This window comes from Alligator sinensis, unplaced genomic scaffold (genome assembly GCF_000455745.1).
Source record: "Alligator sinensis unplaced genomic scaffold, ASM45574v1 scaffold694_1, whole genome shotgun sequence".
Lineage (NCBI taxonomy): Eukaryota > Metazoa > Chordata > Crocodylia > Alligatoridae > Alligator > Alligator sinensis.
The window spans coordinates 1,067,860-1,085,814 of NW_005842339.1; the positions used below are offsets into that span (position 1 = coordinate 1,067,860).

Here is a 17,955-nt window from a genome sequence, read left to right on the forward strand (position 1 = left end):
CGGTTGCTGTCAGTAGGGCTGGTGCCCCTCCAACAGGGTCGGTGGCTTCTGCGGGTGCCCCCCCAGATTCAGGAGGCACCAGTCACTCATGTACAAAGTAATCCCCGAAGCCATTCATTTGTGCCTTTGCTCCGTTTCTAAGGACAGGATGATTTGCACTGAAGTATGATACAGAACCTTCTGGTTTGGCCAAAAATGAATGCTCTGACCGTGCACACAAAGCACAAGCAAATACTTGGGATAAAGCCTTGCATTGTCACAGCTTCTTATAAAGGCTGCTGTGATCTTTACCTGTAGACTAACTAAATCAAAGATGGATAGCATGGGCTTTTGTGAGCCCAAGCTCATTTCATTGGATGTTTTGAAAGGATATTTGATCATGTGTAACGAAATGAACTTGGGCTCATGAAAGCTCCTACTATACATCTGACTTCGTTAGTCTACAAGGTGCAAATCTACCCTGCCTTCTGCCTGACTTCAGACTAACGTGGCTAACTACTTCTCTGCCGTGATCTTTTCCAGTCTGGGGGTGTAGGGGTTGGGTGACCTTATTAGGTGGATATGTGACGTTTTCCAGGGGGAGGAGGACATTTGGTAATCTGTGGTATGTGCATGCTTAAGAATCTCTCTTTTTGTACCCGGGTAATCTGTTGGGGGTGGGGAACAAGTAAAAACCCTCTGCCTATCATCATCATTTCTAGCCGTACAATTTTTATTCTTATAAGGAATCAGGACCAGCATATTGCAGTTGGGTGGGGAATATGCAGCCCCGTGCCTGGGGGAGGAAGCTCTGCAGACATGTCTTGACGGACAGAGCCATGACACCTTCCTCAATGCTGTGTGGGATGGTTTGTTGGCCTCGGAGGTGCAGGGACCGCATGTCTGGCCCTTGCAAGTGGTGCAGGTTTCTAAGGAAGCCTGGTTTTGTTTTCCCTTCCTCCCCACATAATATAGTGTAAATGGAACTGAGTTCATAGTGGTGTGAAATTGTATCCGTTTACTCCTGGTAGGTGGGGAGGGGTTATCCTCTGCCATCGATACAGAGCCCTGAAGCAGCTGGTCCACCCACAGAGCAGCCCAGTGGACACAACATTGGCACCAGTCTATTAGTGCTGCTCCTGGAACTATCTGGAAGGTTTTCTTTTGAGTGAGGAAAATGACTCCTTTCCACTTGAAAGCTTGGGCTACCTTGCAGTGCTCCCCTCTGTGTCTGTCTAAAATTAGAGCCCAGTGTGAAGGGAAAAAAAATCTAAATTTCTTTCCTAGCAGTTCAGCCCACCTGTGCTATTCTTTTATTAGGGCAATTTAAAGGTGGATCCATACTTCCCTTGGCTTCCTCCCTACTCTTTATTAAGCTGTAAACACAGCTGAACCTCTGTCTCTGTTTTTTTTTTTTTAGCACAAAGGATTGATGCACCTTTTAATCAGCTTATTAAGCTGTCTTCATGGTGAAGTCCTAGTCTTTCAGATAGTTAAGGAGCAGTTGGGCCAAGACAACAAGAGCGGTGTCATGCAGAGAACCAGTGGTCAAGTGTCTGATCTGTGCCACGGCACTGACTGATTGTCTAACTTTGTCTCTTCCAGGCCGGGTTTCCTTTTTCACCTCTGGGTCAGAGAACCTTCATCGGGTGGAAAAGGTTCGTTGGGGCACTCGCTATGCCGTCACCATCTCCTTCACTTGCAATCCGGACCATGGCATTGGGGATCCAGTCTTAACGTAACCCTTCCTGGGACAGAATGGGAGGTCAAATGGAATGACACAAGCCCTGCAACACAGAAAAGAAAAGAAATATAGATAACTTGCTATATGAATTCCCACTCAGTTTCTCAATTGTGTAATACTCTAATGTACTGCTTTGTATTCACACATCCTCCTCCATAAACATTGCAAACAGTGCCTTAACGACCGCATTTAATTTGGTATGTACACCTGGAAATGATTTGTTTTCTTCATGTTCTAATGGGTCAGACATCAAATCAAGGAACCCCTGGTTTTCTTATTTAAGGATACTTCACTTTAAAGAATATGAAGAACATATTGGTCCACATTTTGCCATTCCTTGCCTCAGTGTTTTCAATATTGCAGTAATATTGCAATGGTGCAATATTATTTAACACTTTAAATGTTGCCACATCCATTTAGTCACACCATCAAAGTTAGCGGATGAGTTTGGGTGTTGCTCTGTTGGCCACACTAATACCAGAGAAATGCATTCTCCTTGACATGGGCATTTATTTGTGAATGCACACCTGTGGGTTGGCTATGAAACTTACTTGAAATGTTTTAAAAATTAATACAGATATTTATAGCTAGACGCATTGGAAGAAAAAAAAAGGTTTCAGCTGACAGGCTGGAAGTGTTTGGTATAAATCAGTAACGACTGGATTTGGGGGAAGCATTTCTAGCAGTGCATGAAGGATACCAAGAGCGCCAAGAAATTGCATCCTGTTAGCCTGGGTTGAAGTATTGTGTACCTGGCCCTTTATAATAAATATGAAAGTGATTGTAATATTAATTTACTGGAGCTACTGGGAAGTTAGGCTGCTCAGTTTAAGTGCCTTTGGGGTACATCATCCTTCTCTGATTTAGGGTATGCCTGCACTGAGATCATCACAGGACTTCAAACATACCTGCGAAGCTGGGTGAATATTCACTTATTCATGTGGCTGGCTACACTACCTGAGCTGAGGTAGGTTCACACAAGCTGGAGGCACTGTGATATAGGTATACCCTTCTAGTGGCATTCTCCAGAGTTCTTAGCACTGGCTTCACTCTGCTGCTATGATTGATAAGTAAAACTACTTCCACTGATGTCCCCTAGGGCAGATAGAGGCAAGTACTGAGCACTTCTATAAATCATGCCCAAGATGGACTTACAAAAAGTGTCATTCTTTCTACTTTATGGTTCCTACAACCCAGATTGTTGTTATGGCACCAAGGCACTCAGGAACTTTTGGTTTTGGGCCTGAATTACCTTTATTTTCTGGATTGAAGGGAACTCTGGATCTGTGCTTATGCTCCACAACATGTACAACACTGAAATTAAAGAACAGTGTTTAACTTCTGGTTTATTTAGTATGCTAAATTGTTCAGAAGTCTCTGAGCAGTTTGCTTGGGTCTAGTATGAAGGTGTGCCCTTAACCGTACATGCTACTGTGCAGTTTGTTCACTTGGTTAAGATCTGTTTTAAAAACTTGAAAAAGAGTAGTTGCACCATAATACAAATCAAGTAGCAAAACAATTTACTAGTCTTGTCACATACCTTGCTTTGTTGTTGTAATTAAGGGATATTCAGATTAGCATTTTGGTAATTTAATTGTAAGGGAAAAGAAACTTCCTCAATTAAGTTTGATGCAAATCTGTTGAATCTTACAGTGTAGTGAGTATCTGCGTTGCTTCTGTGCAAGTCTCTTGTAATTTGCTTCTGGGAAACTGCTTTGATCACCTGCACTTCAGACTTTGGGTTTTTTTAGAATCTATTTATGACCCTGGAAATACCTAAATCCTAGAGGATTAAACTGTAGCTCAGTATACAGGGGGGCTCTTTCGACTTTGCAGCTGTATTGGTTTTGTAAATAATGTTATCAGTTGATGTGCCAGCAAAACAAGTCAGTAATAAGTTTTTTTCTGGGTGTGCTCAGACCTGAGAGAGACTTTCATATAAGAAGAAAGTAGAGGAAAATCTGGATATGAGGAAAATAAAATTAACTGGATACCATGTCTTAAGACTTTATACAAACCTGCTAAAGTCAAAGGTAAGACTTTCTGTGAGTTTTAGATCAGGGTTCTAGTGTACATTATGTGCAAGGTCAGATGAACATCAGCAGATTCAGTTAGTTGAAGTTTGGTTACTGAAATGATCTTGCACTTTTAAACATGGGGCCAGGTCCACATAATATTTGGACACCTCAATTACTTTGTGAACCGTAGTTCTTTAAGTTTGCATTGCTCTGTTATAGTAGAATTTTCATTGCCAGATATGTCATGTCACCTCTGTGAACCCATTAACATTGCAAGATTTGATTAGTGCTTTGTCACCTTAAACTGTTTATTGGTTATTTCTCTCTCTCTCAGGCTCTTATTTGTGCTGAATGAAAATGACACATTTTTCAGAGCTGCCCTTTTATAAAGCACTTGTTCTATCAACAACAGCTATTAAGAGCATCTCTACACAATGCAGGGTTGGGGCATGGGGAATTTCAAGCAGCTTCTTCATGTTTTCACATTTCAAAGTTACTGCCTACAATAATGTCCACAGAGCACTGTGCATCTCTTTCATACTGTAAATCTGATTGACATTAAAAAAATGTAAAAGCAACTTGTGTATTTCTGTTTATAATCAGTGGGGTTGGAGAGGCTTCTTTCTAGACCTGAGGAAGAACTTTGTGCCTAAAAGCTTGTCTGACATCTCTCCCAACTATAAAGTTGGTCCAGTAAAAGACATTGCCAACCTGCCCCTTCCTTATTCCCCATCATTAGCTAGTTAGTTTTTTGTCTTAATACTGATGTTATCAATTTGATAATCAAACCTGTGCAGTACCACTGACACAAAGTCCACTTATGCTCTGTACCTGGTACAAGAATCCTTGTATTTAAAAAAAAAAAAAAGGCAGCACAGTAATTCAAGCCTCTCTCTCAGAATTTCTGTACAGCCATGAAGACAGTGGAGGTGGGTATAAGGAAATGCAGTCTAATCTAAAAAGATTCTGATCGTGACCTCTAGGTACAACAGAATAATCATGTGTAGAAAGGTGCCAATTAGATATTCATGAGGCAGATTAGGGCTGCAATATTTCAGGGTTCATTAGCAATAAATTTGAGTTAATTTATTTTAGGTCATTCAAACTGGTTGCGATCCTTTAATTGGTTTTTAAGTTACAGAATGCTTGAGTTTACCTTCAAGTTTTAAACTTTCCAATTTCTGCTGGAACTAATTTGTTCTTTCAGGCTCAGGCTGTTCCTCCAATTGGAAAGTATAGACTGTATCTTTAATGTTCTGTTGATGTAGGAGAAAAAGGTCTTTTATTAAACTGATGCCAGAGTCCAGAGGTGGGCAATTCTTTTGGGCGGAGGGCCGCTTACTGAGTTTTGGCAAGCCATCCAGGGCCACGTGGCAGGCAGCCAGGGGCAGATAAATATTAATTTTCTAAATTTTTTAGAGGCCCCGCGAGCCGGATAGAATGGCCTGGTGGGCTGCATCCGGCCTGCGAGCCGCATTTTGCCCGCCCCTGTGCCAGACTGTTCTATTAAACAAAATGATGCATACCAGTGAAGACAAGTGATTCAGCTTTTCCCCTGAAGTGTATTAGCATCTCGTTTTAAAGAATAATGCTTAAAACACAGTATTCTTTTCGGGTGGATTGTAGGAGGGGGTGTTTGAAAGCTCAGTGTGAAGCAGGTCTAATTCAGAAAGAGTTTAACAGTCCAGTATCCTATAATATATCCTTATATCATATAGCCTTGCATCCAACACATGAGGAATCAGTGCAAACAGGATCATGAATTTACACCAGTTGTTAGCAGGTATAATGAAAGGCTGAGAATACTGGTGTGTAGTAATCATGGCTGAAAGACCATTAGAAGTAACCAAAATGAAAGAGGAAAGGAGGGTGAAAAGAAGTTCAACTTTCAACCTTAAGCTAAACTAAAGTGAGATCCTTTGAAATGTGAGACAGCAAGGACATATGAAAGGTGGCGGCACAAAAATGGAAAAACGAATAATTAGGAGCATAAATGAATAAGATCAGATGAAACCTGGTTTCTTTCCAGGGTTTCTACACACTATCAGTGCTGCTGTGTCGTAGGTTTCAGACCTGTGCTCTGTTACAGATGGACCAAACCAAAATCCTCAATCTCCACCAAAGTTCTGAACAAAGGCTTATCTGAGTCCACATGTCCTGGCCAATTCAGCTCTCTGTAATGGACTGTACCAAGACTCCAGATCCAAACTCTTCAGCACTTGCAGAAGCTGGATCTAAACAACTTGAGCCCCTCTGAATTTCCTTGAGGTCTATGTAGGGTCTAGTAGATATCTGAATTACAGTGTTTTTGTAAAACCCATAATATTATATTTTTATGAAGATCCTGGAGGACCAGCTGGTATTTTTGAAAGCAGTTTTGCTGTGTGATCTGGTGAATGATTTAACTGTCTCTGGGCACATCTACATGAAATGTTTACTGTGGAGTTGACTAATTAGCTCTGCAGTAAATGTCTTTGCATCTACATGTGTGGCCCTATTTTTCAGTGTAGTACTTGTAAATACTCCACAGTTTTTTACTGTGCAGCACCGCACATGTAAACACTGACCTGGCTGGCTGGGGCATGAGGGTGCTTCAGTACAGGGCCGCTGCCTGCCTCTAGTCTGACACTGGAGCACCCTCATACCCCAGCCAGCCCCCTCGCAGTACATTGAATAAGGTTGGAGCAACCCTGGGCTAGCAGGCCGACCACCCCCGTTTCCCTGGACACCCTGCTAGTCGGGGCTGCACCGCCCAGGCTCAACGTGCTCTGGTCCCAGATGGACGTGGAAACACAGCGCCTGGGAGAAATAAACTCCAGCACAATATGCACCAATTTATTGCACTGCATTAATATGCATGTGTAGAGATGCCAAATAGGTTCTAGTCATTAGTCCTGTTGCATGGGTAACTTCACACCATAGTCCTGATGTCTCAGGTACTTAGATGCTAGTGACTTCATGTTGCTGAATTCAATGGAACTATTTCTGTGTAGTTACATGTCTCTCATGTTGCAGGACCATTGTCTGCCTTTAATTTCAGTATTGCAACCACAGCTCAGCAAATGTAGGCTGATATTCTGGCTAATTCGAGATTTTCCTAAAAATGTATTATCTACATGAAATACAAAGTCTGCCCTTGGGTGTTTTGCGAATCCAGGAATATGAGAGAGGAAAATGTTCTTAAACTGGATTTAATTCACCTTCCTATTTTAATTTTCCTTGTATTAACACATTCATAGTCCATAGTCTGAAAAATTTCAGAAGTGATGCTATAATGAGCTACTTTTAAGATCAAGGTATAGCTCATATTTTTCATGCAGTCTTAATGTTGGGCCTTCAAGAAAACTTAGTGTATAGATTATTTCCCTGGTGATAGTTCATCATTTTGAAAAGTTTATTGAGCAGAGAAGACTCGTCACCTATGCACACCCAAAAGACAGAGTATAAGGTTGGCTGGGCACAGGACCGGTTTCCATCCGTTCGTGAATGCCTCTGACACTTGCTGCCCACTTTGTGAAGTGGTAGAGCAGTCCAGGTAAGTTGTTATACTTGCTGGCTAGGGACAGAAGTTGCACATAAACTGGTTTAAGTGATCAGAAACTGGTTTAAACCTGTAACAGGACAGAAGTTCAGTGCACATAAACTGGTTTCAAAATGGCTGAAACTGGTTTAAGATAAATCTGGTTGAATGTAGTATCAGACTTAACTGATTTGGGTCAAACCGGTTTATGAAACTTCCGTCTCAGGCCCCTTCCTGGTTCAAATTAAATCACAGTCCCCCAGCATCCCAGCATGCTTTCCAGCTCTGAGCTGGGCTGTGCTGTTTGCTCCAGCAGAGAAGGGTTGGTGGGGGAGGCAAACCCAACTGGGGTCTAGGGCCAGGGAGGGGAGTTAAACTTCTCTTCCCCCAAATAGAGAGCTGCCCTGCCCTGCTAAAAACTTATTGCTGGCTGTGACTGTGGACTACAAATCCCAAAGGCACCTGAAAGCAGGAAGAGGAAGTGATGAGCAACTCTGCAGAGTCCTGATGCAGTGATTGTGGACTGCAAATCCCAGAGATCTCAGCGGGCAGCAGGAAGAGGAAGCAAACACATAGCCCATGCTGGCTACATGCTCTAGTGTCCCCCGGCTTCTGGCCTGAGCCATTGCAGGTTTGTGTCTACAGTTCCTGCATCAGAAGTGAATGTCTGTCTAGTTGTTTCTCAGCTTAATCTCTGCAGTTTAGACTAAACTGCAAAGACTGAATCGATTCAGCCTTGGGCTTTTTGACTGTCTGTACTTAGCCACAACAGTTATCAAATACCAAGCTTTATTTCTTGTTACAAAATGTTTCTGTAAGTGAAAGGCTTATTTCCCCTCTTCACTTAGTTTACGTTTTTATAGGGTATGCAGAACTGGAAGTTTCTTTGTCCAATCCACTGTGTGGTAACTGATTGCCATTTGTCCTTAAGCACCTGTGTGGGCACTTGTTCTGTCACCTTTGATCATCTTCCATTTGGGTGTCAGGTGTTGATCTCTGGTTCCAGGACTGGCTGATGGACAAAAAGATCAGTTTCTTTACTCTGGCCTATGACCTCTAATTATTCCTCTTGACTAAATCCTGTCTGCCAGGTCTCCATTGGACTTTCATTTCCCTGCCAAAAAGTAGCTACATTATTGCACCCTAAAATTCTACAATATGTCTACAACACATATTGCAGCCTATGCACAGCAGTTATTTCTGTGAGTAGATAGATTTTGAAATGGTTTTGGATATTTTTATATTAAGTTCTACAAAAGTGAGATCACTTGTGTGGTCAGTGTGTCAGGATCTTAAGCTTACATTATGTCCATGTGTAAATTTATGAACACATGACAAGAGTTTGACTCTGGTAGCTGATGAAGGTCCTAAACAAGGGGAACATAGCACCCAGCAACAGCAATGATTGTTAAATGGGCAGACTGAAGGCTATATATAACATGTAGATATATAATTTTGGGCCTAGTGCAGCTTTCATGGGGCCCAGTGTAATCCAGATTGGACCTTTTAAACAAGGGTTTCTCAAACCTAAATTGAATGAGTAAAAAGTGGTACTTTTGCTTTATCAATTTTTATTCAATTTGATCATTCATATTTCTGAAATTAAAATGGCACCATCTCCTAATATTAAGTGCATATAGTCCATAAGAAGGTGAGAAAAAACTCCTAAAATTTATCTGGCTTATTTTCAGTTCTTTTTATTATGATTTTACATCATTGTGAGATTTTACAGCTGTCTCCATACTTGCTTTTGAAAAGGTAGCTTTATCCTAGAGTTGCATGGCTTTTTTCAGTCACAAGCAACTGAGGTCATTCTGCTTGGCTCCTTCACATAATTGTCTAAATTCTACCCTACTGCCAGGTATTGAGCTGGGTGGTCACTACAGCATCTGTGCACATAGCTATTTTTTCTCAGTCATACTCAAGAGAAGCTGGCTTATTTAATACATCAATTATACTATGTCTAAACTCAGTCAGCGTAACCAATTAATCTCTGAAAGGGCCTTTAGCTGAGGAAAAAATGCTGTGGTGTGTAGCTTTATTTAATAGGGTCTTTCTTTCTTTTGCTTTTTATCTAGCTCCCTTCATTTGTCCAGCTACCTTATTGTTTTCCTTCTTTTACAAATATTGACCAGGCCTCAAAGAACATCCGCTGTTTCTGTCCTATATTTACTTCCATCTCGTACTGGAATAAAGAAAAGATCACATTTACCTGCTGTTACAATATGCTTATCTTTTTCTCATTACTTACAGGCATCAAGTATTGAATTAAGGAAAAGAAACAGTGGAAATTTTTCTTTCTCTGTTTCTGTCCTCCATTTTATCCTTGGATTCCTTAACATGTATTGGTCACTGACAATCTTGCTACCCGATTCATGCAGACAGATCTCAGCTCATGGGTGAAGTTCCATTGGCTTCAGTGGGACATTTGACCATGCTATTTGGGTCAGATTGTAGGACCGCAGCAAGAGAGTCAATGGATGGGCACTATTATGAAGGCTCTCAGACTGTAGGGTAGTCTAGAGGTGTCATCTAGATTAACTATTTTTTAGTTGCACAGCTGTACTCCTAAAAGAGAGAGAGAAAAAGAAGAAACCTGAGGAATATTACTAGGAACTGGCTCAGCTTTGGGATGTTCCTGGGAAGTGGTCATATTCACAGTCTCTCTGGCTCAGCTTCTCAGTTTAGTGCTACTGATGCATTTCTCAGTGAAATGGATTTTCTGCTCTGCAAGTCAAGAGGGGGACCAATTGGTGCCAGTATAAAATAAGCCTGTGCCTGACAGTGCACCTTTGGGATGGAGGTGCTCTCCCAGTACTAAAGAAAAATGGGAAAATTCCTGTGATGAAATGGCAGGAAACCGCCCCCTGCAATGTCCAAGAAGTTTCGTGTACAAAGTAGTTCTTTCCTCATTCTTTTATTGACACATAAAGTGTAATAGCTTAGAGGGACATGATTTTCCTTCACAAAAGCTGTGTGAATTTGGCCCTGTTGCATATTTATCTAAGTGTTACTTGTAGTCACAAAGCACACTAAATACATGTAGTTACTAGGGCTGTGCGAAGCTTCGGTCCCTGATTCAATTTGGTAGAGATTTGGCCTGATTTGGTGGCCAAATCTCTGAATCCAAATCCAATCAGAGAACCCTTTAATCTCTTTGAATCAATTCAGCAAGATCCAGAAACATTTGGCCATTCGGACATAGACACAGCTTTAAATGTTTTTTCTACGTACCTCTAAGTAGCAGGCAGCTCATGAATGCTGCGATGCTGGGGCGCATGGAGTGTCTCACAGGAGCATGGGGGGCTTTCCAGTGTGCTTGGCAGCAGACCTGGATATAGACCAGAAGAACTTCTGGTCCACTTCCATGTCTGCCAGGGAGTGCACTGAGGCCCCTCGCCACATCTCCCCGGCTCAGCGGCTGGCGCCTTCTGGGCCTGGGGGGGGCACCTGGGGTTCCCCTGTGGTCGATCGCTGAGCCAAAGGGGTGTGGGGGGACTCCGTGCGCTCCCTGACAGACCTGGAAGTGGACCAGAAGTACTTCTGGTCCACTTCTAAGTTTGCCACCTAACATGTGGAAGATCCCCCATGCTCCTGTGGGACGCTCCATCCATGCCAGCATTGCAGTGTTCACAAGCTGCACTAGCACCTTGAGGGATGTAGAATTCTCTGAATCAGCATCGAATCTTCAGATTCAGATTCGGCCAAATCGAATCAGGGACAGTGATCTGAATCAACTAATTGAATCATTGTCCCTGATTCGGGCTGAATGTGAATCCGAATCGAATAGGGCCTGGTTCTCACACCCCTGGTAGTTACCTTACTCAGTTTCCCAAGGTACCAAGATACTACAAAAATCTAGAGAGTTTCTCTGCAATTACCGTGCTGCCTGCACCCTAGGGTGTCCCCTGTCAGTTCCAGCCCTTGCAGGAGCCTTTTCCACCATGTTCCTTTTATATAGGTGCTCTCTACGGTTGAAGGAGAAAAACAGTGGTAGCTCTAAGCCTGCATTTTTGCATTTGATTACCACAGAATTTCTTCCCTACCAGCAGGTGAGTATATTTTAGGTTTTATATATGCACTTATTCCTGAAAAGTTGGCATAACTTCAGAGTCCTCCTTGTATGTCACTGCCCTAAATATGATTCACTGAATAAAAAGGTAAGATGGCATTTTAGTAAAGGATCTGGAATTTACAGACACTGCCCTGAAACTAGCCAAGTTTTAGTTAATTTAGCATAATCTCTGCAGTCCCCATTTCAAAGGAGGTGAAAAAAAACTAATCTGTATTGAGTATTTTTAACCTGCTTCAATTTTTCCGTGCATTACAGTCACAGATACTGAGTCTAGAGCATAATAGCAAACAATCAATTCCTAAGATTTTCTGCTGCCTCCATACCTTCTTTGGGATGTCTGACGTTCAGAACAGAATGTTGTTACATGGATATAGACTCTCGTCTGCTCTTTATTAGAGTGGGATTAGAGAGAGAAAAAAAATAGTTGGGCCACAGAAGGAGAAATAACTCCCAGCCCACTCCTTCAATTCTGGTAGAGGGAGAAAAAGGTATGCAACGCAGGGTCTGATACTTAATGCAAGCAAAAGAGTAAATTAAACATGTAAAGTTGTTAGGCATGAAGTAATTTACTACGCTGGTCTCAAGGCTCTAGATTATTGTCTAATTCTACAAGTGGATCTTTTTCAGCTTTACTGCTCGAAGAAAACTCGTGCAAGTAACCAGAAATAGCCACGAGTCAAGCAGCTAGGGTTCTTTTTGTTCAAATCCCTTAATAAAACCCACTTCCTCCACAAGGCCCTCAAATCCATGTCACCTACTCAGTCTATTCATTTCATGCTCATTATTGTGGTAGCACTTCAATTTGTTGTAGTGAATATATGAAGCTCAGTAAGTCATGATGGGAAAAGTGCTATTTTCTGTCATTTCCTTTGGGTGCATCTTGTAGCAAAATTGTGTTTTAATCTTTTTTGGATGTAAGCTCCTGTGGGCACAATCCATACTCACTGCACCTTGTATAACATTACAGAGTCTCTGTGAGCAAGAATCTAAAAATAATGCAAGGTGGAGCATGTTAATTCTCCCACTAAACCTCTTTAGGCCCTCCTTAGCTGAGACTGTCTTGATCATGTGTTTGAGGTGGTACTCCTGGTATTACAGAAAAGAACTAAGTCTTATTCCATCTGTAACTCTTCTTAAACTTAGAACACAAGGGATAAATACATGGGTCCTAGTCCTCAGCTTTTTCCAGGGAAGTGTCCACTTCAAGCACCTTTCTCCATTTGCTCATGCCCCCACCATAACCAGAGATCTGGCCCTGGCCCTACTCCTTTTATCTTCCTAAATACCCACGCAGACTGTTCAAATGGCAGAAAAGCCCCGACTACAAACAGCAGGAAGCTTCAGGCCCTCTGCTGTCTTCCCTCTGCCAATACCATAGGCTAACATTGTGTGGGGAATGCTTCCTGCAGTTTGAGGAATATTCATCTTGACAAGTATGCAGCTCAATCTGTGGTGAAAGCACTCAGGTGTAATTCCTTTCATTAGCACTGACAGTCTCATATCTTCCTTGTTAACTAAATCCTCCCCTTGAACCTTTATATTTTCATCTTGAGAGCTGGAACTTGGGGCCTCTCCACTTTGTTTTCTAAATGCTTTTTGGCTCCTCCAGATGGCTTGTGATTCAGTGAATCCCTATATGCTGCAAACACTGTTACTTCCAAGGGAAGTTAGGCATATTTCAGAGCCCTAGCTGGGATTTCCATCTAGGCCCCCCCAAGTCAGATACTAACTTTTTTTCTCCCTCTAATGATCCTTCCTGAATAAGACACTCCTTGCTATTAAGCACAGATAGAGGGACTATAAGCCAAAAGTGTTATCAGAGTCGAATCCTGCATGGGAGCATCTTGCTGACACTGCTCTAAAATAATTGTTTCCTTGATCATCTCGGTCTTCTGCCTTTACTTAGGACCCTGCCATCACAAGTGAAGATTCCAGCCAGGGCTTGGGATCAGACCCTGTGTTGCATACCTTTTTCTCCCTCTACCAGAATTGAAGGAGTGGGCTGGGAGTTATTTCTCCTTCTGTGGCCCAACTATTTTTTTTCTCTCTCTCTAATCCCACTCTTAAAAAGTGTGGGAAATGGACCACAGCTGCCACTGTGAGCAGGTGGAAAGAATCAACCTAACTGTTGATCTGCCTACACATGAGACTCCTTCTCAACCAGCATCCGACTACCTTGTTATACAGTACTCAAATCTGCTTGTGCTGAAGTCTTATTAAGAAGACACGCGAAGGAGCTGCTGGCCAAGTTTTCTGTTTTGGAGGAAGTATCCACATAGTTTTGAATTTGCTCCTTCCTCAGTCCCAGTTAGTTCAAGGTTGACTTTCAAGAATGCTGCAAGGTGCATCTATTTTTTCCAGGAACTTGAAGATGGTAAAAAATACAAAGGATAGGAAGCTATTTAAGTGGGAGGAAGGGTTTTAGCTTTTTCACTGCTCCTGGGTTGCTACTTAAGGGCTCTCTGAATATCATGGCTGCTTTTTGAGCTTTACTATTGCATTTTTTTTTAAACAAGTGCTTTTTAGTTGTGTCAAGGGCCCTAGAGTGCCTGTAAGTGCATGTAAATCTCAGCTAACATGGGGCTTTCTTTGTGGGGTTGCAGGCTTCCAAAACGCATTGCAAGAATTTTTTTTAGATTAGTTAAAAGTAAAAATTTTGGCCAAGTGAGGTTTTAGCTTTTAAACAAATAAAATTATTCTTTAGTGAAACTGCAAGCAATCAGGTCAATGCTTCTAAATCTAAGGGCTCCTATATATGAGTGCGGAGGCTGCTCTGACACACTGGAATTCCATGGCATGGCAATTACTGTGCTCCAGCAGCTTCCTGCGTCTTGTGTATCAGCATCCCTGCACTTAAAAATGGTGATGGGGGCGTTTGAACTAAAGCTTATTGAACAAGCTTTAATTCAAGCGCCCCAACTGCCATTTTTAAGCTTGGGGATGCTGATACAGGAGATATAGTGGCACTTCAATTAGAGTGGCATTCGGAGCTGCTCTAATAAAAATGCCATCCCCCCTGAGCATGTGTAAAAGTGCTGCTTGTGTCTAAAATTAGAAACCTAAATCCATATTTGGGCACTCAAATGGCCTCAAAAGGAAGTGGTGAAATTGACTGTGAATTGTTAGCAATCAGGACTTCTGCAAAATGAGGAAGACTAGTGGTGCCCAACCTTTGATCCCAGTGGTGCCCAATCTGTCTGGATCCAGCTGGTGGTCCCAACCAAGCACCTGGGTGCACCATCCACCATCTGGCTGGTTGGAGGGGGGCAGTGGGCAGAGGACACCAGAATGGCCTAACCTTTGTTCTTTCATTAAGCAGTCACAGTGGAGCCAGGGCTCTGCTACTTTGTCTGCTTTCCTCCTCCTCCTGTTAGCAGACTGTAAAACTGACATTTATAAGAATCCTAAATCACACTCTTCGACTTGGGAAACTTGAGAAATCCTTACACAAGCTGGCCAGCCCCCAGGTGAAGGCCACCCAGCAAGTGTTTAGTGCTTGGCAGACAAGTTGAATATGGGGCTCTTGTTCTGAGCCAGGGAATATGTCCAGCCTCCAGGAGGCTGGTGTTTTGTGTCTGTGTGTGCTGGAAGGAAGCTGGTGGAACTTGCATCAGATGGCAGTGAGAAGGTGAGGATCATATATGGGAGGAAGGAGAGGAAGCTATGATGGTGAAAGAGGGAAGTATGATCAGATGGAGGTGGCTTGTGGCACTCTAGGTTCCTAAGGACAGCCATGATGATGACACCCACCTGTACAATTTAGGGAGGACTGCAAGCTAGTCCACCCTGCTGCAAGTTTAATTTTTTTGGCATTTATTCAATGGCAAGAAGAATGGAGGGCTTGTCCCCTTAGCTGGTAGAGCTTGCAAACAGTGCTAGGATCTGAAATGCTATTGGCCAACAACACATCTCTGGAAGGTGACGAGAAAGTAAGATTTACTGTCGGCCCAAACACAGAGTAGAAGACAGGCAAAGGGGTTGAACAAGGTACTGAACGATAACTCACTCAGCTTAGTGGAAGTCCAGATCAATTTGCAGAGCTCCTTTGCCTACAGGACTTTGCCACAGCAGGCAAATTCGCTAAAGCTTCCAACAGGACAGAAGTGAAATGGGCACATGAGAGTAAGCCAAAGAATTCAGACTGCTTTAATGCACCAGTGGGGGAAAGCTTTGGCTGGGGTATTTAAAAAAACTAGATCCCAACAGTCTTATGATTAGGCAGCGTCCTCAAACCATCTCCAAAACCCAGCTAGAAATCACAGAGATGTGCATTACAGCTTACCTGTCACAGACACAGAAACATTCTACGGATCAAAGATTATATGGCATCAGAAAACACAAAAAGACTGTTTTTGCTGTCCTTTTGAATTTCTTTTGAATCAAATGCAAATTGAGTGGTTAAAGTCCTTCAACTATGATTTCTATAAAAATCAAATACCAAGCTTAACTTTAAATGTAACCTGCAAAACTATTTTCCAAAGATTTTTTTTATGCACAATATTATAAAAAAGGGTATTCAAGAAAGCATGCTGTGAAAAATTTCCAGCCACGTTAACCAGCTTCCTCAGCTGGATTCAAAGAATGTTATACGAAGAACAAGAACACCTAAGGGTACAATAGCAATCATTAAGACAAGCCAAAAAAGGCCTGGGCCAGATCCTTCACTCGTATAAACTGGCATAGTTCCATGAGAGTCCATAGAGTGAGCCAATGCGCAATAAATATTTGCATAGAGTATGCTGTGTATAGCTAAGATGACTCAGCCTATGAGATCTAGTAGGGATTAACATCATAAATGATCTTGGCTAGCTGACTGCAGCTATTCTGTATACACGGTACTGAAGGCAAAGTATTGTCTCAGCCCCACTCGTGCACTCTGGGAAATATTATTACTTGCCCATATCTGTCATTTTGGCACTCTGCAACGGTGCCTACATTTTTTTTCATGTTGCTTCTCTACCTAAGGTTATGGGATATCTGAAAAACTGTTTTGCTTGGCTCTCCTTTCTTTGCAACACTTTATTTTTAGTCAGACGGGTCCCACATGGCACTCTCTTCTCCTCAGCAGCCTGGGGCTCAGATTGGACAAGGCACGATAATTTGAAGCAATTTGATGAAACATTCAATTAAAATCCACCACGGAGTATTTTACTAGCCATCATTCCAGATTGTTCGCTATGCCTGTCTGAGTTATAGAATTCAAACCTCTTGAGGATTATTTCATTCAATAATTTTGTAACCATGGGTAACTACTAGAATGACGTGACTGCATTGCTCTAGGGCCGCTGTCAAGGTTGTCAGGTTTTAAAAATGAACTTACTTTGACAGTTCCTCCATTTCACAGAATTTTCCTTATTGATGCCACTTGCAATAATGCTTTTAAGATTTCTTTTTATAGCAAAAAAAATAAAACAAAACCAAACCCCAAGTATGTTGTAAATGAAAGTATGTTGTAAATGAAACGTTACAGAAATGGTGCATCTGCGGAGGCACTATAAGGCTGGAGTTTTAAAAAAGATGACTGTCAGAACAATGTTTTTTCTTAAAGTGACAAACAAGCCATAAGGAGTGTGGCTCAGTACAGGTTTATCCATCTTGGCATTTTTGATGCATTTCCAACAGGATCCGAGTAGTTAGAGATTAGCCTCGGTCTCCTGTCAGTTGCAAGGTCCAATCTGATCCCTTTTCTTGGAGGTACTAAGTATTCTTTCACCCCTAATGCCAAGATGATAACTTTGCATACAGAATGTGAAGGACTTGGATGTTGGATGGATTTTTAATTTGTCCATGGGCCTCTCTAATTGACCCCCACCACAGAATGTGGATACATGAAGTTATGCTGCAAATTCACATCCTGGCAGCTATTCCATAATAACTGCCTATATGCATGCTCTTGCCCTGCAGTAAATGTGAAAGTGGATTACTATGCTTTGCATTTATTAGCAGGCTTCTCCAGACATATTTAAAATGTTTCCTTAATATTTAACTAGACTTTTGGTCAGAGTAAATAACGGAAGTAGGTTCGCTGTATTTAAGGGTTGTGGGCTTATGAGAAAGCTGTTAGCTTGTACCAGGCTAAATTAATTGTTCAGGCTTTTCAGTTATACCCCTGTATATAGAGCCAACTCCAACCCCCCACACTCGTTTTTTTGGTTTTTGTTTTCCTTATTAAGATCTTTGGATAGGAAGTAATATGATATAAATGAATGAACATGTCTATTTGTATTGCTGTATTCCATAAATCAGAGCAGTTCTAAATAAGGGAAGCTTATTGTACTCCAGTTGTCCTGTTGCTGATTTGGGTTTATGTTTCTTCCCCAGACTAACAGCTTTTGTTACACTTTGCCTCATTTTAATTGTTCGGGTAGTGAATAACATGTCAGGATGGCTGGCACCTTCCAACCTGACTTATTCTTTCATTTTATAATTCTCTTGTGTTGCAAGAGAAAAGCCATTCTAACAAGAGATTCCAAGTGCTTGATTTAAATTCAGAGGTCAGTAAGACGCCTGGAAGAATATAAGGCCTGAATTCAGAGATCTGCCAAAGCTCCTTTGGGCCATGTAGGTGATGCAAAGCGAGGTTAAAGGAGGCAGAAAGAACCAGCAGAGAATTTCACCA

At 42.0% G+C, this 17,955-nt stretch overlaps 1 protein-coding gene across 1 annotated transcript in view; it reads left to right on the plus strand.

The window, feature by feature from the left end:
• OGFOD3 (2-oxoglutarate and iron dependent oxygenase domain containing 3) overlaps window positions 1-4,319 on the plus strand; it is a 97,697-nt gene extending 93,378 nt beyond the window's left edge. Inside the window, exon 10 of the mRNA XM_006028756.3 lies at window positions 1,585-4,319. Coding sequence (XP_006028818.1) covers window positions 1,585-1,721 — 137 coding nt within the window. The 3' untranslated portion in view covers window positions 1,722-4,319. The remainder of the gene's footprint in view (window positions 1-1,584) is intronic.
• The last annotated feature ends 13,636 nt before the right edge of the window (window positions 4,320-17,955 follow it).